The sequence below is a fragment of the Anomaloglossus baeobatrachus genome, chromosome 5 (genome assembly GCF_048569485.1).
Source record: "Anomaloglossus baeobatrachus isolate aAnoBae1 chromosome 5, aAnoBae1.hap1, whole genome shotgun sequence".
Taxonomy (NCBI): Eukaryota; Metazoa; Chordata; class Amphibia; order Anura; family Aromobatidae; genus Anomaloglossus; species Anomaloglossus baeobatrachus.
The window spans coordinates 399,849,075-399,871,821 of NC_134357.1; the positions used below are offsets into that span (position 1 = coordinate 399,849,075).

General features: G+C 38.9%; 2 protein-coding genes across 2 annotated transcripts; both read left to right on the forward strand.

The window, feature by feature from the left end:
* The first annotated feature begins 5,655 nt into the window (after nucleotides 1-5,655).
* On the forward strand, nucleotides 5,656-13,778 carry LOC142311621 (keratin, type I cytoskeletal 19-like). Its single transcript, XM_075350183.1, has 8 exons — nucleotides 5,656-6,165; nucleotides 6,389-6,471; nucleotides 6,553-6,709; nucleotides 7,099-7,260; nucleotides 7,345-7,470; nucleotides 12,184-12,404; nucleotides 12,699-12,739; nucleotides 13,684-13,778. The coding sequence occupies exons 1-8, from the start codon at nucleotides 5,656-5,658 to the stop codon at nucleotides 13,776-13,778; spliced, it is 1,395 nt and encodes a 464-aa protein (XP_075206298.1).
* Nucleotides 13,779-17,391: 3,613 nt separating this feature from the next.
* On the forward strand, nucleotides 17,392-22,147 carry LOC142311619 (keratin, type I cytoskeletal 19-like). The gene is made up of 8 exons (XM_075350182.1): nucleotides 17,392-17,958; nucleotides 18,227-18,309; nucleotides 18,438-18,594; nucleotides 18,708-18,869; nucleotides 19,230-19,355; nucleotides 19,527-19,747; nucleotides 20,243-20,277; nucleotides 21,960-22,147. Exons 1-8 carry the CDS (start codon nucleotides 17,392-17,394, stop codon nucleotides 22,019-22,021), a joined length of 1,413 nt encoding a protein of 470 aa, XP_075206297.1. The 3' UTR covers nucleotides 22,022-22,147.
* The last annotated feature ends 600 nt before the right edge of the window (nucleotides 22,148-22,747 follow it).

The following is a 22,747-nucleotide window of genomic DNA, read 5'->3' on the forward strand; positions in this document are numbered from 1 at the left end:
GATTACAAAATATGCGGAATTAAAGAAGATAGAGAATGAAATATCAGTCTTACTGTAGGCTCTTCAAAGTATGTTCTGGGTCTGTCTTGATCCCTTATATAGGGAAGACTGGGAATGTCACATAAAATTAATTTTTATTGCAGGAATACACAACTAGCTAGGTATTCATGTGTTTTATATGCTTTGGTAAAGCTTTTAACATTAAACATTTTGTGAGCTGCATGAAAAGCATTAGACAGTTATAAAACTTCTTAGAATTAATCCAGAGTTGACTGGTAAATAAAAGGATCAAACATTCCACGCCCTAATAGTAGCACTGGTAGTCTAAAGTACTATTTCTGAATGAGCAGCTGTGCGTATTGTATGACTATCAGTTTTTTATATGTGCCACATATTCATTCCTACATTTTAAATGCTGTGTATTTGTGTATTTATCGTTTTTTCTTTGTAATAAAGATTTATTTTGATTTAAATCATTTGGATTTTCTTCTGGGTAGTTTTATAGGTATTAATTATTAATAACCAGCAAAGGTAAAGTAGACAGCTTGGGGCTGGCATTTTCAGGCTGGAAAGGCCCATGATTATTTAACTAGAGTTGAGCGGATCGGCTATAATCCGGGTCCGACGAGAGAGAGAGAGAGAACAAAAAAAAAAAAACAAAAGAAAAAAAGAAACGGATCCGGACCGTGCACCCCGGAACCCGGGTACTGGTTGGACTCGGATCGGAACCTCGAACCGTGCGGATCCGGATTTTTCAGATCCGGGTCCGCTCAACACTATATTTAACCCCTCACAACTTAAAAATTGCAGCTCGCAGCTGCTCCAGGAGTGGCTCATCTAATAGATGCACCAATTTTGGGCTTTGCCCGGCTCTTTTCGATTGCTCTTGTGCACTGACAATTAGGGTAATAATTTTGAGGTTGATGTCAGCTGTGAATTGACACGAATATATACACATACACAAACATATACAAATACATGAAAACAGATACAGTATATTCACATATATACGGTCCTCTCTCCTCCTGTACCAGTCTGTTTTTGTAATGTTCATTTTTGTACTTGTTTTTATGTATACCCTTTTCACTTGTAAAGTGCCATGGAATAAATGGCACTATAATAATAAATAATAATAATAATAATAATAATAATAATATTATACAAAAATTCATATAACAACCATATACAAGTGCATGTCAATAAATTAGAATATCATCAAAAAGTTAATTAATTTCAGTAATTCAATACAAAAAAGGAAATGCATGTATTATATAGAGTCATTACACACAGAGGGATCTATTTCATGTGTTTATTTCTGTTAATGTTGATGATTATGGCTTACAGCCAATGAAAACCCTAAAGTCATTATCTCACAAAATTAGAATATTAAAGAAGACCAACTAAAAAAATGATTTCAAACTCAGAAAGTTTGCCTCCTGAAAAGTATGTAGAAACTTCACACTAGACCTCAAGCAGCTTGGATTGTGGCCTCTCCACTCTTCCTCCAGACTCTGGGACCTTGATTTACAAATGAAATGCAAAATTTACTTTCATCTGAAAGCAACACCTTGGACCACTGAGCAACAGGCCAGATTTTTTACTCCTTGGCCCAGGTATGATGCTTCTGGCGTTGTAATGAGTGGCTTGACACAAGCAATGCTACACTTGTAGCCCATGTCCTGGATACGTCTGTGTGTGGTGGCTCTTGAACACTGACTTCAGAAGCAGTCCACTCTTTGTGAATTTCCCCCAAATGTTGGAATGACCTTTTCTTAAGAATCCTATCAAGGCTGTGGTTATCCTGGTTGCTTGTGCACCCTTTTCTACCACACTTTTTCCTTCCATTCAGCTTTCCATTATTATACTTGGATACAGCACTCTGTGAATAGCCAGCTTCTTTAGCAATGACCTTTTGTTGCTTACCCTCATTGTGGAGTGTGTCTATGACTGCCTTCTGGACATCTTTCAAGACAGCAATATTCCCCATGATTGTGTAGCCTACTGAACCAGACTAAGGGACCATTTTAAATGCTCAGGAAGTCTTTGCAGGTGTTTTGTGTTAATTATTCTAATTTTCTGAGATAATGACTTTTGGGTTTCATTGACTTTGAGCCATTAACAGAAATAAACACTTGAAATAGATCACTGTTTGTAATGACTCTGTATAATATTATTATTTATTATTACAGTGTAATTTATTCCATGGCTCTTTACATGTGAAAAAAGGGGGGCATACGTATACAAGTACAATAATCATGAACAATACAAGACACAGACTGGTACAGGAGGAGAGAGAACCATGCCTGCGAGGTCTCACAATTTACCAGGGTTGGGTGAGGATACACTAGGTGAGGGTAGAGCTGGTTCTACAGCGGTATAGTGGATTGAGGGTTACTGCAGGTTGTAGGCTTGTCTGAATAGGTGGGTCTTCAGGTTCCTTTTGAAGGTTTCCACAGTAGGCAAGAGTCTGATATGCTGTGGTAGAGAGTTCCAGACTATGAGGGAGGCATGGGAGAAATCTTGTATGGGATTGTGGGAAGCGGAGATAAGGGGGCAGGAGAGAAGATGGTCTTGTGAGGATTGGAGGTTGCGTGCAGGTAGGTACCTGGAAAATAGGTCACAGATGTATGGAGGAGACAGGTTGTGGATGGCTTTGCATGTCATGGCTAGTGTTTTGAACTGGAGTCTTTGGGCAATGGGAAGCCAGTGAAGAGATTGGCAGAGAGGAGGGGCTGGTGAATATAGAGGAGACAATAATACGTATATACATTTCCCTTTTGTATTGAATTACTGAAATAAATTAACTTTTTGATGATATTTTAAGTTAGTGAGATGCACCTGTGAAATATACACAATCATAGACATACACATATTGTATATTAGGGGTGTTTTACCTTCTTCCTGTTTGTCACTCATCCAGTCCATGTGTTCTCTAGAAGCTCTTGTCTGGTGGCAAGCAGTATTGCAAGGTACTCTGAGTGATGTCACAGGTAGCAGACAAGGCCGGTGCCGTGTGTGTGAACTGAAACAAGGCTGGGCTGGCACACACAAAATTAAAGGTGCAGTGCCAGCCCCAATTATTTAGAAACAGGCAGCCCTGCACAGCAACTGGTGGAGCTGCCCCCCGGCATAGCCTGCCCCTTACTACAGTGGATATAAAAAGCCAACACAGAATGTCACTGCTGTCACAGCTGTGCCAAAATTTAGCCACTTCTTGATGACCATCTTCTCAGTGTTCCATTGTATATCTAAAGCCGTGTAATTTTTCTGTACTCTTGTACTGACTGATAACTTTCAACAATGAGATCCCTTTGCTGTGTTGAATGTTGAACATTCTACTAGAACAGCTGAACTTTATATGGAATTAAACAGAATCCTTTAAAATGATGCTAGCTGTGTACTGACTACTATGTAACTTAAGCTTAAATGGAACATGTCATCAGATGTTTATAATACTTACCTAATGGTCGGTGCTCAGAGCAAATCAAAGTGCGCCTACACAGGATCTCAACATCGGCTAGTGTAGATGACGTAGAACATGTCACGTCATCCACTCTAGCTTCAGAAGGAGGACAAAGATGGCCTAAAGATGAGGTGTGGGACCCCGAGAACGGAGACACCCATCTGACCAGTCTCCTCTGCACCGACCGTTAGGTAAGTATTATGAACATCCGGTGACAGGTTCCCTTTAAATGTGATTGGCTAATTCTGACCACAACCACATCCCCAGATGTAAGAGAGTGTTTACACTTTTGTAACCACATTATTTTAGTTTTGTTATTTTTATTTTCTTCCTTGAAATGATTTCCATTTGTTTTTTAATGGATTTGTATGTATTATGAACAACATGAAGGCTGAAACAAGTTCTGAAATTACCCTGTTTTTTGGTTTGTAAGACGCACTTTTTTTCCCCAAAAACTGGGGGGAAAATGGGGGTGCATTTTACAAAATGAATATGGCTTACTAGGGTAGCAGTGGTGGTGCAGAGTTGGCGATACGGATGGCTTGGAAGGGGTGTCACTGCAGTGGAGCATCTCAGTAGAGTCAGTGTGCAGCAGCGGAGGGTTTGCGATACTGTGTGATCGTGGGGTGTCGTGGCGGCGGGCATCATTGATCTGCCAGCGGACTGCAGGTTGCTTTGAATTGCCAGCAGTTTACGCGAAGGACTTCAAGAAAATGGCAACAGAGGCCAATCTGCGCACGCGTCCCCTCATTGGCCATTTTCTGGAAGTCCATTGCGTCAACCACTAGCGATTCAATGGAGCCCATAGTCCACTGACAGATCAATGGCGCTTGCCACTGCGACACCCCATGAGCCCACAGTATTGCCTACCCTCCGCTGCCACACACTGACCCTCTTGAGCCGCGACACTCCATCCTCCAAGTCTGCCAGCAGATCAATGGTGCTCGCTGTCATGACACACCACGAGCCTGCAGTATCACTTACACTAAGCACATTGACCCTCTTGAGCCGTGACACCCCTTCCTGAGAGCCCGCAGCATCGCCTACCCTGCGTCCTGTGACCTTCCTGAGCCACTCCACCACCGCTGCTCCCCCCCTGGTGAGCTAATATAAGAAGCACTGGGATTATAAGACGGACCCTCATTTTAACAGTAAAAATTATTTTTTTCCTATTTTCCTGCTTCAAATTTCGGGAGCGTCTTATAATTCAATGCATCTTATAAAACAAAAAATACGGCATTCATCTTGGTATGATTTTTTTTATGTGAAAAAAATCTAGGATTTTTATGTCAACTAATGGTTGATTACTGTATACACGTGCAATCATTTTGATAAATAGTTTTTCTTATTTCACAAATAACTGGTCCAAAGGTGCATATATATTTTAGTAGAGCAAGGGAAATATTGTAAGTTCCTGGTAAAACCCTTTGGTCTAGGCTCATCTCCCATGATTTAAAAAAAAACAAAAAAAAAAAACATATTAAGAGCGAATATTTCCAATCACTCTTTTCCCCAGTCTCCAAGCCATCTGTGATGATGAAGCCCCTATATATAGTTGAGTTTGGGGTTTTTGGTTTGTAAAAAAGTTGCGCCTTACCACACATCATAAGAAACCTCATGTTAAATCATAAGCAACCTCATGTCACACCGATATTGCCAGTGTAACCATATCCAGAACTAAATAACATATATCTTTAGTTGGTAACAGAGATGTTGATAGTTTATTGAAACTTGTATAATTAAAAATATTTGCCATTTTTGTACTATATCCATCATTGGCTCAAATAGTTAAAAGGGATGCTTGTACTCATCAGCCAGAAGCAATGTATGAATGAAATCTTTGATGCACTAAACACTGAAAACAGTAGGGTGGGTCAAAAGTTAACTTTTTTGCTATTTTATACAATTAAGCTTAAAAGACAATTACAACAGATGACAGCCATTGCTGGCCATGCCTTTTTTCTCTGATTTTCTGAAAATAGCTAACTAGACCCAATTTAAGTAATTTTGAGTAATGTGCTGACATCAAGAAACGACTGAAAATCTTAATAATTGTATGCAAAATTGTACATCATTTTAAACACCTCATAGTGACCACAGCATATAAAAGAAAGACCTGTACACAACAGAACATCAACTTCTCTTCCTAAGAAGATACACTGACGACCCATAAGCAATCCATCTTTATCATCATGAGCCACAGCCAGCACAAGCAGACTCATTCTCTTTCTGGACACTTCAAATCAAGTGTTCATCTTAGTGGCCACACTCCCAAGCTTCCCAGCCACATGTCTTCAATTCATCATGGCGGTGCCCATTATAGAGGATACCATAAGGTTCACCATGTATCTCATAGTGTTCATAGTGGACCAATTAAGCCAATGGTCTTTTCTAAGCACTCTTCTTTCAGTCATGGAAGCAGCTATGGAGGTGGACACAGTAGCCATAATCTTGACAGTCACTTTAATAACATTGGCAGTCATGGAGGTTGGAAGAATGAGGGATTTTTCAATGTCAATGAGAAGGAAACAATGCAACTTTTGAATGACCATCTTGCTACCTATCTTGAGAAGGTCCGTTCTCTGGAAAAAGAAAATACTCAACTTGAGAAGAAAATCTGTGAGTGGTATGATAAAAATGCTCATGCATCACTACCTGATTTTCAACATTACCACAAAACCATCGAAGAACTCCAAAATAAGGTAAGTGATATTAACATCTGTAACTGTTTCTTTCAGGATTTCAAGCTAATAAGGCAGAACATACCATAGAATCAGTTCTTGACATTTTAGTTGATGTAAATTACCCTGATATGCATCTCAAAGATGTGACAGTGTGATATTAAAAATTTGCTCTATTTAGTACATCTTGTGGCCCTTATAAAATATACTACATATAAGTTTGATGAATCTTTTTAAATAACAGATCTCAGCAGCTTCTGTTGAAAATGCCAAGATTGTCCTTCAGATTGATAATGCAAGACTTGCTGCTGATGACTTCAAGAATAAGTAAGTTCAACCAAATAGTTGTAAAGTAATAAAATAGCTTCAGACATTATTTTTCAATTGCTTTTTGTTTCTCTCTCAAAGATATGAGATGGAAGTTAGACTGAGAAACTTTGTTGAGACTGACTTGAATGGACTTCGCAAAGTTCTTGAAGGCCTCAACATAGAGAGAGCAGATCTGGAGATGCAACTGCAAGGTTTGCAGGATGAATTGCTTCAGATGAAGAAGCACCAAGAAGAGGTATGTTTACTAGGTGAGGACCCTTAACATGGAAAAATGAGCTTCTTAAGAGGCTCTCATTTCCTCGTCTATGCCATGCACAAGCCTGTGATGGCCATGGCTACATAACACCCAAAATGCCTGAAACTTGGGAGTTAGCCATACTTGGGAGTTGTATTATTTTCTATGCAAACTGTTTCCTGTTTCAAAACAACATTGCTTGTTTATTTCATGGGTAGCTTAAACTTCAAATACAAACTACTGGAGGACATAAGTATTTTCCAAAATAAAATCAAACTCTAGTGTTAGTCAACATTGTATAATAAAAAATCTTTGAAGAAATATGGCTTTTGTTCTCGTTGCCCTAAGACTTTTCAGAAATAAGATTTCTTTGTCTTTTGTATTGGAAGGATATTGCTGCTTTACGAAACCAACTGGGTGCCAGGATCAATGTGCAAGTGGATGCTGCTCCATCTGTTGACCTTAATAAAGTCTTGTCTGAGATCCGAGAGCAATACGAAAACTTGATGGATAGGAACCTCAAAGAAGTTGAAACCATGTTCCTTGCTAGGGTAAAGTAACTGATTTTACTCAACTTTGTAGTAATTCTTTACTCTTTTGCTGTTCATTTTTGACTGCCTATCAATTCCTTTTAGAGTGTAGAATTGAATCGCCAAGTAGCTTCTGGGTCCGAACAACTGCAGTCAGTGCAGACTGAAGTTATTGACTTGAAGCGATGCCTGCAAACCCTGGAGATAGAACTACAAAGTCAACTCAGCATGGTAAAAATAGGTCTTCAAGAAAACACATACATTAATTTGTAAATGAGTAATGGCATAGACAAATTCTGCATAACGATAATATAGTAATAATACAACAATAATATAATATAGTACGCAGAATAAGGACTACAATATAAGGACCAAATCGCAAAGAGCACTACAGAAACCACACGAAGAGGCGATCAAATAGGTCCAAATACATTTTTATTAATATTTAGTGCAGATAAGTGGAGGGGGTCAGAAACCGGTGTACATCACTGCAGTTGACAATTGCAATTAATACGCTGAACAATACAAGATATCAGAATATATATGTATACAGTCAGGCATTGCAAAATGCGCCCAAAAAGGAAATTACAATTACTGGCATACTCACAGAGAAGACATATACAACCCTTAATGTAAGGTATATCTCAGATTGTTGCTAGTAGGTAAATAAACAAAGAGCAACTAAAGGCATCTGATATAAGCAGCTTAAACATTTTCAGTGCAAATATAGGGATTAGAATATTATTTATAATGCAACAATATAAATGCCACATTGAACGCGCGGACACTGGTCAGGAAACACAATTTGAATCATAGACCCAGTCAAAAGAGTGTCTATTAATCTCTCCTATAGTGCACTGAAAATAAACATAAGAGATATAGGAGATGTCCATAAACCGGAGAACCAGATAAATATGGGCAAAATAATGCAAGGCAAGACAGGACCTACATATTACCTGGATATAAGTAACTGCAGTGGACTGCGCCAAATACGCATTTCGGTATTAACCTTCGTCAGGGGGCGTGAACGAAACCGGGGGAAGTGAGGTTAATATAGGCCACATCTCTCAACCGATTGGGCAGCGTTATGACGCACACGAGGCCGACCGACCGGAAGTCCCACCTCACAGACGCGTCATGGCTCCAAGGACGCCGGGTAAAACCCGGCATCCAGGTAACCATAGAGATGCGGCTGGGAGTAGCGAGAAATCCTAACAGGCGACGCATGCGTACACTGCAACAACACGGTGAGAGATGAAAATAGAAGTGTTTAATGCGCCTATGTAAACAATTAGAAATAAGAAAAAAGCCTTAGGCATGTATAGAGCAATACATACAAACAATTGAATAATATATATATATATATCCATATTGACAATAATTTAAGGCAAAACATATGATAATAATGAAAATATCACAGATAGGCAATTTATCACAAATGGGCAAAAAATTGTTTATTTATACACAATGTGGGAAAAATTGCTGTATAAGACCACACATAATCAAACGATTAAGGCTATATCCAACCAGTGAGTACCTCAACCACTTATATCAAGAAAAATTCCCGACAAAGTGGTCGAAAAGCACACTAATATCACATAAATAGGTAGTGTGGTCACACACAGCAACCAGCCACAGTATAATATTATAGCATTGTCACCAATATATAGAAAAGACAATATGTATCGTTCGCCAAGTCAAGAGGTATCCAATTATGGTGAAAGTCATCTTTAGATGAAGACCAGGAAGCAATCTGCAATATCCACTCTCCCAATGCCAAAATCGTATAGGTGCAAACAAACGAAAAAGAACCAAGGCCTAAGAAAATATAAAAAATAGTTAAAAACAGAAAGCCCAGACATTATAGAAAGGGGATAAAACTCATGTGCTCATTAAGACCATGGGGCTGAACGGTATGCAGACGCCAGATCCATCGTGTCTCCAGTTGTCCTAATCTCTGACTAACTCGTCCACCACGTATGTCTATATCGAGCATATCAATTCCACGGATCATGAATTTTTTTGAATCTGATCCATGAAATAGCTTGAAATGCTTGGGAATCGTTTTAAGGGTAGTCACATCAATATGGTCCCGTGCGGCTTCTATCCCTAGAATGTGTTCACGAACACGGAATTTTAATTGCCGGGTCGTGAGCCGAATATAAATTTTTGGGCAGGGACAGAGACCATAGTATATCACAAATTTGGACTCGCAAGTAATTCTCTTCAAAATTTTGAAGCTCTTAGTAGAAGAGGAATTGCTAAATGTATCGGTCCGTGATATATTAGGACACGCAACACATTTGCCGCATGGAAAACTACCACCCCTAATTGATGGACTTTTGCAAAGAACTTGTGGGGGGTTAGCATCATGGAGACTCCGGACAAAATAATCTTTAAGATTCTTGGCTCTGCGTACTGTAATTTATGGTTTATCAGGTAAAATCTTAGCCAGGATTGGATCTGCTTGTAAGATAGGCCAGGATTTCATCAAGGCCTGTCGAATGGCAATGTGTTCAGAACAATAATCGGTAATGAACACATTGCCATTCGACAGGCCTTGATTTTACCTGATAAACCACAAATTACAGTACGCAGAGCCAAGAATCTTAAAGATTATTTTGTCCGGAGTCTCCATGATGCTAAACCCCCACAAGTTCTTTGCAAAAGTCCATCAATTAGGGGTGGTAGTTTTCCATGCGGCAAATGTGTTGTGTGTCCTAATATATCACGGACCGATACATTTAGCAATTCCTCTTCTACTAAGAGCTTCAAAATTTTGAAGAGAATTACTTGCGAGTCCAAATTTGTGATATATTATGGTCTCTGTCCCTGCCCAAAAATTTATATTGGGCTCACGACCCGGCAATTAAAAGTCCGTGTTCGTGAACACATTCTAGGGATAGAAGCCGCACGGGACCATATTGATGTGACTATCCTTAAAACGATTCCCAAGCATTTCAAGCTATTTCATGGATCAGATTCAAAAAAATTCATGATCCGTGGAATTGATATGCTCGATATAGACATACGTGGTGGACGAGTTAGTCAGAGATTAGGACAACTGGAGACACAATGGATCTGGCGTCTGCATACCGTTCAGCCCCATGGTCTTAATGAGCACATGAGTTTTATCCCCTTTCTATAATGTCTGGGCTTTCTGTTTTTAACTATTTTTTATATTTTCTTAGGCCTTGGTTCTTTTTCGTTTGTTTGCACCTATACGATTTTGGCATTGGGAGAGTGGATATTGCAGATTGCTTCCTGGTCTTCATATAAAGATGACTTTCACCATAATTGGATACCTCTTGACTTGGCGAACGATACATATTGTCTTTTCTATATATTGGTGACAATGCTATAATATTATACTGTGGCTGGTTGCTGTGTGTGACCACATTACCTATTTATGTGATATTAGTGTGCTTTTCGACCCCTTTGTCGGGAATTTTTCTTGATATAAGTGGTTGAGGTACTCACTGGTTGGATATAGCCTTAATCGTTTGATTATGTGTGGTCTTATACAGCAATTTTTCCCACAGTGTGTATAAATAAACAATTTTTTGCCCATTTGTGATAAATTGCTTATCTGTGATATTTTCATTATTATCATATGTTTTGCCTTAAATTATTGTCAATATGGATATATATATATATTATTCAATTGTTTGTATGTATTGCTCTATACATGCCTAAGGCTTTTTTCTTATTTCTAATTGTTTACATAGGCGCATTAAACACTTCTATTTTGATCTCTCACCGTGTTGTTGCAGTGTACGCATGCGTCGCCTGTTAGGATTTCTCGCTACTCCCAGCCGCGTCTCTATGGTTACCTGGACGCCGGGTTTTACCCGGCGTCCTTGGAGCCATGACGCGTCTGTGAGGCGGGACTTCCGGTCGGTCGGCCTCGTGTGCATCATAACGCTGCCCAATCGGTTGAGAGATGTGGCCTATGTTAACCTTACTTCCCCCGGTTTCGTTCACGCCCCCTGACGAAGGTTAATACCGAAATGCGCATTGGGCGCAGTCCACTGCAGTTACTTATATCCAGGTAATATGTAGGTCCTGTCTTGCCTTGCATTATTTTGCCCATATTTATCTGGTTCTCCGGTTTATGGACATCTCCTATATCTCTTATGTTTATTTTCAGTGCACTATAGGAGAGATTAATAGACGCTTTTTTGACTGGGTCTATGATTCACATTGTGTTTCCTGACCAGTGTCCGCGCGTTATATGTGGCATTTATATTGTTGCATTATAAATAATATTCTAATCCCTATATTTGCACTGAAAATGTTTAAGCTGCTTATATCAGATGCCTTTAGTTGCTCTTTGTTTATTTACCTACTAGCAACAATCTGAGATATACCTTACATTAAGGGTTGTATATGTCTTCTCTGTGAGTATGCCAGTAATTGTAATTTCCTTTTTGGGCGCATTTTGCAATGCCTGACTGTATATATATATATATATTCTGATATCTTGTATTGTTCAGCATATTAATTGCAATTGTCAACTGCAGTGATGTACACCGGTTTCTGACCCCCTCCACTTGTCTGCACTAAATATTAATAAAAATGTATTTGGACCTATTTGATTGCCTCTTCGTGTGGTTTCATTAATTTGTAAATGTAAAGTATATTTATTGAAAATAGAAGTTTATTTGCTGACCCTGCACCATTATAGTTAAATCTCTCTAAAGTCTACTTCCTTAGAAGAACACTCCTCTATTATGAATAGATTTTGCAATGAGAAGTAATTAATTGCTTTATATTTTATATATATTGTCATCTTCTTTAAAAAGACCATACCTCTAGATGGCCATATATCTAATGCAATTTTGCGTCTTATTGTATGTATATAATCTGATGGATTAATCAAAGAATCCTGCTTAGTTAAAATAAAATTGGACATTTTTAATTGAAGTATCTTCCCGTTTGCAGAAATCAGCACTTGAGCGTTCCTTGGCAGAGACAGAAGCAACATTTAGTTCTCAGCTTTCCCACCTACAAAGCCTAATTGACAATGTAGAAGACCAGCTCACGAAGATACGATCAGAACTAGAGCGTCAGATCCATGAGTACAAGATTCTTATGGACCAAACCACCTATCTGGAGATGGAGATCACCACATACAAAAGACTGCTCGAAGAACAGGACATCCAGTATGTGAAATTTTTGTAATGTCAGATTATATCATAAAGCTTCAAATATAACTACCAAAGGTTTACCATAGAATGTAGAAATGAGGTTCTAGAAACTTTTAATAAGTGCCATCATCAGATATGAGGATATCCCTTGGAGAAAAAATGTAAGCACTCCAAAGTACCTGAAGACAAGCCAAATATTGAGAGCTTAGACTGCAAATATGAAAAAGTTAGAAGTTTCGAATTTTTTTATAATGATCTCTATTAATATTTACATTGTACTTTTCTAATATGAACTATTATTTCTTGCAGCATGCCTGAGAATCGCCATCATGATAAGATCAGCAAAGAGTGTAAGTATCACAGTCACTTAATATGAAAGTGAACATGTTAATGATAGCATTCTAGTTATTCAAAGTATCAAAAATGTAATAGTTACAGTATGTGGTTTTTTCCATCTTCAGTAGTTATCACCTATCCATTGCATAGGTGGCAACTTGGTGATTGGTGGGTGTTCAACTGTTCCATTCCTTCTCTATGGGACAGCCTGAAAGTAGCCAAATACATTGCTTCGCTTTTTCTGGCAGGTCCATAGAGAATTAATGCAGTAGTGGAACACATGCCAAGCCACCACTCTATTTAGATGGGTCTTCATGGGTTTACCTGCAGTAGGATCTCCATGACCAATGAACCTTGAGTTAGATGATAACATCTCTAGATGGGAAAAACATTGTAGAATAGGCATAAGTGATAAGTTTTAAGATCGCATAACTATTTCTTGTAGAAAAGTAATAGTGATATTTGTGGTCATTAATTAGATCAGTGCATAATTATATTTAAGACCACATAGACTAATATTTAATATTGCCATTGACTCCCCATATTAGCAAAAGCGTACAAAGGACCAAGTTACTCATTATCATGGTGGTCCTAGTGATAAGGTGATAATCAGATACTTATGAAATATCCTATGGGATACCTTTCTAAGATTCACCCTTTTACCCACCATTATACATCATATTTGAATGGAATAACTAAAACGAGTACAAGAAAAACATAACACCCATGTGTACCTTTGAACTTGTCATGGCGATCAAAATAGTAACTTGGTGCTCCGGTGTCCCAATGTAAACTTGATAATACCACCCAGACTTACCATTTGTCATTTATCGTACTGATCTTTCCTTATGAGGCAGATAGTCTTTACCCCTTCCACCAGCAACTGTTACGTGTTCAAATCCTTTAAGTACACTACAATGACTTAACGTTGACTAAACCTTGCTCATTCTCATTGCAGTATCACTCAGCCTCTCCAAAAAACATTCCAGTTCCCATGAATCTGATCACGTAAAAAGTCACCAAGCCAAGGATCATGGTCACCAATCCAAGTGATCTTCCAATCATGTGGATGCAGAATAGAGCAACGTAAACACATATCGAAACCCTGATGCAGCGTAAACTGAAGATGGGTTTTATGCTATGAGCTTTTGATGTCCATGTATAATGGATACTTGCAATTATTTGTGTTAGTATGACTGTCCGGTGAGTCTTATGTGTCTAGGGTCTTGGGGCTAAAGTGGAAATTGTCAAAGGGAAATAATTCTGCCGTTCTCTCATCTAACAATATCCTTTATGATATCTTCTTACTTTCAATAATAAGCTTTTAGCTTTTGGAAATATTTACAAGGAATTTGCTGCACAAGATTGACAATAGTCACCTTACTGTATACTAGTAAAATGATAGGCTGCATTTGCATTGTTAAAGAAGTTGTTTGGGATTTAAAAACAGGGCCACTCTTGTCTAAAGGTAGCTTCTGGTATTGCAGCTCATCCCAATTTAATTAAATGGGATTGAACTATTATACCATACATAACCCATGGACAAGAGGAGTGCTGTTTCGAAAAGAATAAGAATGCAGTGGACCCTATGCTCTAATCCCAGACAATCCCTTTAATAGCTGACCCTGCAGAATATCTGCCATATTGGATATTACTATCTAGCTCCTTCACTTATACATGCAAAATGAATATAAAAATATCCACTGCTGGAGACTTATCCTAGTACATCATCAATAACGGGGACAATGGCCTATTGTTTGGCTCCAACCGCTGCTTGTTATACCTAACTAGTATTTATGTTGTGTAATATTGTATATTGCTGCCATTCTCCCTTTTAATACTTCATAAATAAAAGGTTTCTTCTGCCTATTGCATATTGTTGTGCTGTGGCTTTGTTCTATATTCCTATTATAGTCTCTCAATATAACAATGAAATAGGTTAGATGAGATTAGAAAAAAAAGTAGAATACTTCCAAAGCGTTAATTCACTTAAGGAGGTGGTTCACTACTCTGCAGTAGTGACCACCTCTCTGTAAAACTGATAGGGGAGGCTTTTTCTAAATACCTTGTTCAACCAATTCTGCCTCTGAGCGGCGCTATTGTGGTCCACTCATCCCCATGAAGTGACCCCGTGGGCTATGTGATCTCTGGGATCCGGTGATATCACGTCAACGTCCAGTAGACCTGACATCACCGAGGCCAGCCCTAGTTTCCATGAGTGACTTGGCTGTGGGCAGAGTTTCACCACTCATCACAGCCCAGCATTGCTCCTCTTGCGGGGCTCTGCAGTGAAGGAGAGAGTGCGCGACATATGCTACGCTGTGACGCTGGGCTATGATGAGCAGTGAAACTCTGCCCACAGGCCAGTCACTTAGGAAGTTGACGTGACATCACCGGATCCAAGAGGTCATGGAGCCTGAGGGGTCACTTCATGGTGATGAGTGGACTGCGATAGCGCCGCTCACAGGCAGAATTGTCTGAACAAGGTATTTACAAAAAGCCTTCACTATCAGTTTTACAGAGAGGTGGCCACTACTGCAGAGTAGTGAACCACCCCTTTAAATGGGGCTCATCTGCAATACCAGACACAGCCCACATGCATGAATGGTGCCGTTTTAGGTTTTCCTACAGGCTAGCATCACACAACCATATTTTTTCCATCTGAGAATAACTGACAGATAAGCTAATCAGAGTGTATTCAAACTCTGAAACCCATTTATTCAGATTGGAATCTATTATTCTTAGATGTGAAGCAGAATTAAAATACTTTCTCCATCTTCTCCATTATGTCAGTCCATAAAAATCAGATTGTGCTCGGATATCACCCAAATCAAAAATCAAATCTTTATTTTTATATAGCGCTAACATATTTCGCAGCGCTTTACATACATCAGGAACACTGTCCCCATTGGGACACTCTTTGGAGTGTGGGAGGAAACCGGAGAGCCTGGAGGAAACCCACGCAAACACGGGTAGAACATCCAAACTCCTTGCAGATGGTGTCCTTGGTGGGATTTGAACCCCGGACCCCAGCGCTGCAAGACTGCAGTGCTAACCACTGAGCCACCGTGCCGCCCTGCACACAAGTGAGGTCCAAGTTTTTTTATGGACCCATAGACTTGAATGGCCAAGTGGCATTTTTTCTTGGATCTCTCCACTTTGTCCAAGGAAAAACTTGGACCTGTACACAGCCTCATTGACTCATAGCATTGATCTGAGAGTGATCTGACAAAATATGTGATTGAAAATACGGTCATCTGCAAGGGACCGTACTTTTTAAATAAGAGAATTTCCAGCAAAATTTGGTTTTACCTATATCAATTATTCTTAAGGAGTCTCCTAGGCTTCCACATGAAGATTTGGACCCACATAATTTCATGATAAGCAATGTGTTTAATCCCTTTACTTTTTTATAAAAAAAGTTCCACCTTTGGAGTTCCCTTAGCATTATCAATAAAAAATTGCTCCTTTACATTGAGAGATTTAAATGAGGGACACTTACTGATGCCCTGATTTAAGACATTCAGTGCATCCATTTTACCATGACAGGCTTTAATAACAATAGTCTACGAAATTTCATAGTTTTCTAAGGTTGAAGGTAGACTTAAAGAGGTGGCCCGTAGACTGAAGAAATTTTAATCTAAATCTCTATATTTTTATTGCCCCAATTTAAACTATTTCTAATATAGCTGCATTAAAAATTCCCTAACTACACTATCTAACTGCTATTGATTTTTTCATATCCAACTTCCTGTCTTATGACTCTTTGTTTGAGAAACCCAGTGCATGCTGGGATACTCAAAGCGTCATCAGTGGGAGGAGGCTGCGGTCACTAACACAGGCTCTCCCTGAAACAAAACATCATCAGTGACACTTGTTTCAGCGGCTGTTCTGGTTCCTGCACGCTGTCATTGCGCGACTTGTACAGTGACAGCATAGTCTACGTTGCCAGCTCAGATCAGTAGTTTGGGTCCCAATTATCGGCCTGTCTAAGTGAGCTTAAAAATCATTGTTCTTAGGAACACATCATCCTATGAAACAGGAAATATGCTGCCGAGAACATGATGTTTATGCTCATAGAATGATCATTCTATCGATTGTTCAGTTCTCATGGGAATGCAGTTGGCATGTCTAAATAGGCCATTAAACAACTCAGGATTGGCTTGTAAATATCTGATTGGAAGTGACCTAACAGTCGTTCTGTCTAAATGCAGTCTAAATTGAAGGAAAGGAATTATCTAATGTGAAAAAAACCCTTAGCATTTTCAATGACTTCATGTGACTTTCTTTACAGTTATTTTGCAAATTATCAGTTACCATGAATTAATATTTTCAATATACATCAATAGCTACTGGCAGTCTTTCATGTGTCCATAACGCTGAATTTCAAACCTTTTCTTGTAGCTTCATAGGTGTGGTGAATATAACGCTGTTGAGCAGCACCATAATAAACTTGTCACAGTTTCCACCTTCCTTATGATCTTTCTTAAGCAATCACACAAATGTCTTCAATATAAATCCCATCAACGGGCAAATGAAACAAACTATGATGCTTGTAAAGCATTTAACGTTTTGCAACACCCCCTGAGCTTTTTATAAAATGAGCTCTTACACTTGGACTTTCGAAGAAGCTGTTGTGTAAACTGATTCTTGCAGATCTCTCAACATGAGCCACTGTATTAAGTCAAGTCATTCTACAGCTGGATCCATCAAGGGAACCAGTCATAAGATGACCAGTCATATCTCAACTCTCCATCATAAACTTCATCACGGAGAGTCACATAAAATTTCCCACCATGGACAGTCTCATGGGTCTCTTCATGGAGGATTCCATAAACTACACCATGGGAGCTCAAGTCTTTCCCATCATGGTGGTCACTATAGGACCCCAAGTGTCCATGGAGGATCTGGAGGAAAAGGAATCTCTATTTCCAAACATACTTCTGTAGGTCATGGATGTGGATTTGGAAGTGGGCACGGTCACAGCAGTCACTTTGGCAGCTTTGGAGGCCACAGCGGTTGGAAGGGTGATGGCCTCTTCAATGTCAATGAGAAAGAAACCATGCAACATCTAAATGATCGACTTGCTTCATACCTTGAGAAAGTTCGATCACTAGAGCAAGAAAATGCCCAGCTGGAGAGGAATATAAGAGAATGGTATGAGAAGAACCAACCCAGCTCTCTTCCAGATTCCAGCGGCTACTTTAGGACCATTCAAGAGCTTCAAAGCGAGGTGAGGATTATTTATTGTGACATTTATACTCAAGTATTAAAGATATTGTAATTTTAAATATTATCTTTTACATGTAAATGTCATATATCATTAGGAAGCTTTGAACAGTAAGTACCATTTCAATATAGTCAGACATGGCATACTAGGGCAATATATAATTGTCAACAGTTGACTAGATGCACTGGATTATCGATCTATGATGATAAGACTAAATTCTATGGAAGAACTCTGCTAAATAATCTAGCAACTTTTTTTCTATTTTATTTAGATATCTTCTGCTATTATTGAAAATGCCAGAATTGTTCTTCAAATCGACAATGCCAGGCTGGCTGCAGATGATTTTAAGAATAAGTATGTTATTAACATAGTAGACTAAATCCAAATTGTTGAGTGCTACTCATCATATGTAGACTCAGTTACTGGTAACCCTAAGACTTTGCTAATCTTAAATCTGGTACTTTTATTGTCCTTTTTTGTAGGCATGAGATGGAACTAAGACTTAGAAACAATGTTGAGTCTGATGTTAATGGCTTGCGTCGTGTACTAGAAGAGCTAAACCGTGAAGTATATGACTTGGAGGGTCAAGTTCAGAACCTACAAGAGGAGCTTCTACAGATGAAGAGGAACCATGAGGAGGTAATGGTTCACATCTACAATAAGTCCTGTTGTAGAAACAATCCAATTCAGTTTCTAATAGACACAAGAGCCGTACTGTTTTGCCAATCAATATCTGCTTTTTTTCATTATAGGAAGTAACCTCTCTACGTGCTCAGTTGGGTGCTAGAGTGAATGTGGAAGATGATGCAGCTCTATCAATGGATATGAATAGAGTATTGTCTGAGATCCGAGAGCAATATGAAAACCTGATGGAAAGAAACATGAGGGAAGCTGAGAACATGTTCCTCCAAAGGGTATATTTAACTATATCTTTTAACTGCATGGCTAATGATGCTTCATGTAAACCAAACATGAAAAATATGGTTGTACAGGAGTCAGTTACAAAATTTTGAGTGAGCCGAAAATTGAAATTATTCACAATAAGACACTAATATGTTCAGATGTAATTCCATGCCTAAGTCAAAACATCTCTCTATGGAATACACTCCTTTATTAGTAATGTGGTAGAAATATTTTACATCAAATACAGTATATTTCTTGAACTTTAGACATTGGGCCACATATTACTACTCATAACAAAATCATAGTATACAGTACATGTATAAATATATATATTGGTCTTCATTTAGCATTTTATACATGCCGTTTACTAGAGTGAAGAACTGAATCGTCAGATGGCATCTGGTTCTGAACAACTGCAATCCGTACAAACTGAGGTCATTGAATTAAGACGCAATGTCCAGACTCTTGAGATTGAACTGCAAAGCCAAATGAGCATGGTAAGTGTATCATCATTAAGAAAATATTAGTATGCATTTTTTATACTAGCAGACTGGTCATCAGAGTACTGGAGAATTCACTGGTGGGCCCAGGTCTGACACAATCATAGACCCAAAAGATCTTTCAGGAGACAATCCTCACCTCATTTCTGTCTTCATTTCATTCTACAGAAATCAGCTCTGGAAGGTACATTGGCCGAGACAGAGGCCACTTTTGGCTCCCAGCTTTCCCAGTTGCAATGCCTGATCAACAGTATTGAGTCTGTGATGTCACAGATCCGTGCAGACCTAGAACGTCAGAACCATGAATACAAGATCTTAATGGATCAGAAAACTCATCTGGAAATGGAGATCACCACGTATAAGCGCCTTCTTGAGGGTCATGATATCCAGTAAGTAATAATAATTTTATTTTTTAAAACTTAGTCATTCTTTAGCAGGATATGTGACCAGAATTCCCATAATAAACTGCATTCATTATTATTAGATCTCTAAGGCCTGATGAGGATGGTACACTTACTTTGAAAAGGATAGAATAGAATAGAATATATAATCCTTTTTTAAAGTTTTTCTGCCTGATTAAAAATACAATTTTTAGTCCAGCTCTAACGGGAATCATAATATCCTCATCCTAATATCAGAATTATATAGCCATTCTGGCAGGGATCTATAATATTTAACAATGTATTGTGAAATCTCGTAACATATACGCTTTACTTTGGAGGCTCTTTATATAGACTCATAATTTGGGGGTTGGGTCACTTCAAAACTATCTTTGAACTATAAAGATTAAAATATGATATTATCTAATATAACTTCTAAAACATATCAACTGTCTATTAAACGGTGTCTTAGATTTTGCCTAATTTCTGTTTCACCCTCTCCAGTGTTTCTGGGCATCACCATTCGAGCACCAAAGAAGGTAAGGTTACAAATAACTGAACTATATAAGCCATATAGGAACAGATATATAATTTTTTCTTCTTAAAGGTATTTTCTAACTTGAGGCGACCAATGCCCCGAACTTAAATGCGACTATACATTTCCCAAATATTTTCATGATAACTGTAGCCTCTGCCTCCCACTTTAAGGCCTGTTCTTCTCATCTCCAATATGGCTTCCGCAGAAGCATGGGGACACTGTGAAAAGTCTGCACAATGCCTTTTATGCTTTCCTGTTGGTGTGGGGTAAACCAGTGCCAATGACGACATTGCTGTTTCCATCCTGCAGCAGATAATAGACAGGGGAGGTGTGGTGTAGACTTTCAATGGCACTCCCTATGTACATCTGGTGGCAACGGCCATTTTGAAGAAAAGGAGAATGGGACAGTTATCTTACAGAACAGAAGGCACCATATTCTGGATATGCATGGAAAATAAGTTGTCATATTTAGATTTGATGGTGGAGGGTTACATTTAGGTATATTCTTACATTAGTCTGATAGAGGACATAATCACTAGGGTCAATGTTATGGATGGAGTAGACTTTATCTGCCATCTTAAAATGTGTTTGTAAGGGATCATACAGTTCTTGTTAGCAATATTAGTTTGAAAATCCCTTCATGAAACAGGACCTGATGGAGCATGGACGTGACTCTGAATGAGGGCCAATAGTGCCAGGCATTACTTTGCTATATGAGCAAAGGTCTCAAATTAATGGTGGTCACTGTGAAAACTGTACTGGAGGCTCAAACATATATGGCCAGACATTTGACCAATACCTGAGCACTTCTAGACCATTGTTATAATACAATATTGCATAATGTATAATATCCAGTCTCGTCTCCATGAGAATACTTACCATTAGGGCTTGGTTCCACTTGCGTTTTGCAAGAACAAGTGAAATCCGATAACAGATTGGATTGCTCTCACTCGAGTGCAAAACTATGGGGCAGTGTCCATCTGCGATTGATTTCTCATGTAGGCATGAGAAATGAATCACATCATGCTGCGTTTGGCAGCGATACTCGGCTCACACACACCCATAAAAGTCTATGGGTGCATGTAAACATCGCACTGCACTCGCATGTCATCTGACTGCAGTGCGATGTACACAGAGACAGGCAGCGGGGGAGATCGAGTAAGTGCTCCCTCCCTCTTCTCCACAGCTGTGATCCGATCGCAAGATCACATCACAGTCGCATAACCCTCGGCTGACGCTCGCAGCAGAGGGTCATTAGCATATCGCTTCTGATGCTCTCACATCGGAAGCTATATGCAGGTAGACCCAAGGCCTTAATATCAGTAATATTCACAGTGACTTGTGTAACCCTTGGGGAAATTTAATTAAAAAAAATTGTCAGGGGAAAAAATAGCATAGCAGCCAATCAGGAGAATGATTTTTGGAGTTTAAAGGTCTGTCTAAAGCGTGAGCTGCACCCTTATTGGTTGCTCAGGTATTGCAGAGGCAGCTTGACCCTGGGCCCATGGTGTAACATGAAGACGTTTCGTCCCTAAATATAATCCTAATGCCTACCTATGTGGCAGAGGGGACTTGGAACCCACTCAGTCACCATGGCATGGATTGAACAGGGGTTTTTTTAGAAGAAAAAAAAATCTAAAAATAAAGAGCTAAATTCTGTTTTCTTGTTTCCTTATTCTACAGTGTCTCACCATTCCGTGAAGATCATCCACACTCCTGAACATGTCCACCACACCAAATGTTAGCATCTCAATTGATAGAAAGATATCTGTCATCATTAGAATGTAGATTTCCTACATGAGAAATGCGGATGATATGATATTAATATACCCACTGCGGAATTCTTTGCTTCTTCTTCTTCTCAGCATTGTAACGGGTTCTTTACTTTAATAAAGATCTTTCTTGTGCAAAATTAAGTGTTGTGGTCAATAACTATGATGGCGTCGTCACCCGTTTGTATGCAAGAAAAGGAGACTATGCCTGAGGCCTCATTCAGACATTTGTTTTTCACGTATGTGTTATATTCATAGTTTTCACATGATAGAACATGTACCCATTATAATCTATGGAGCTGTTCACGTCTCCGAAGACATGGCTGTATTAGATCCGTATAACCCATCAAAATTACCCATACAAGTCTATGGGTCCATGAACATCATGGACAGCACACGGATGGCATCATTGGTAACATTGTAAGAAGAAGAAATAAGGAAAGAAATAGGAAAAGTGCAATTTATTTATTAAGTTTTTAATGCTCTAAAATCACTGATGAAACTGATGGTAAAAACCGGCACACTGACCAAACATTGATGAAAATCCGATATTAACACTAATGACACTGAGACCATTTTTTTGCATAGGATAATCACTGATGCCTAAATGAAGATTGAGAGAGGATTAAGAGAGAGAGTTTTATTGCTGAATTTTCAGAGTAGAAACTCTTTAACTTTACAATAAAAACTTGTGCCTTT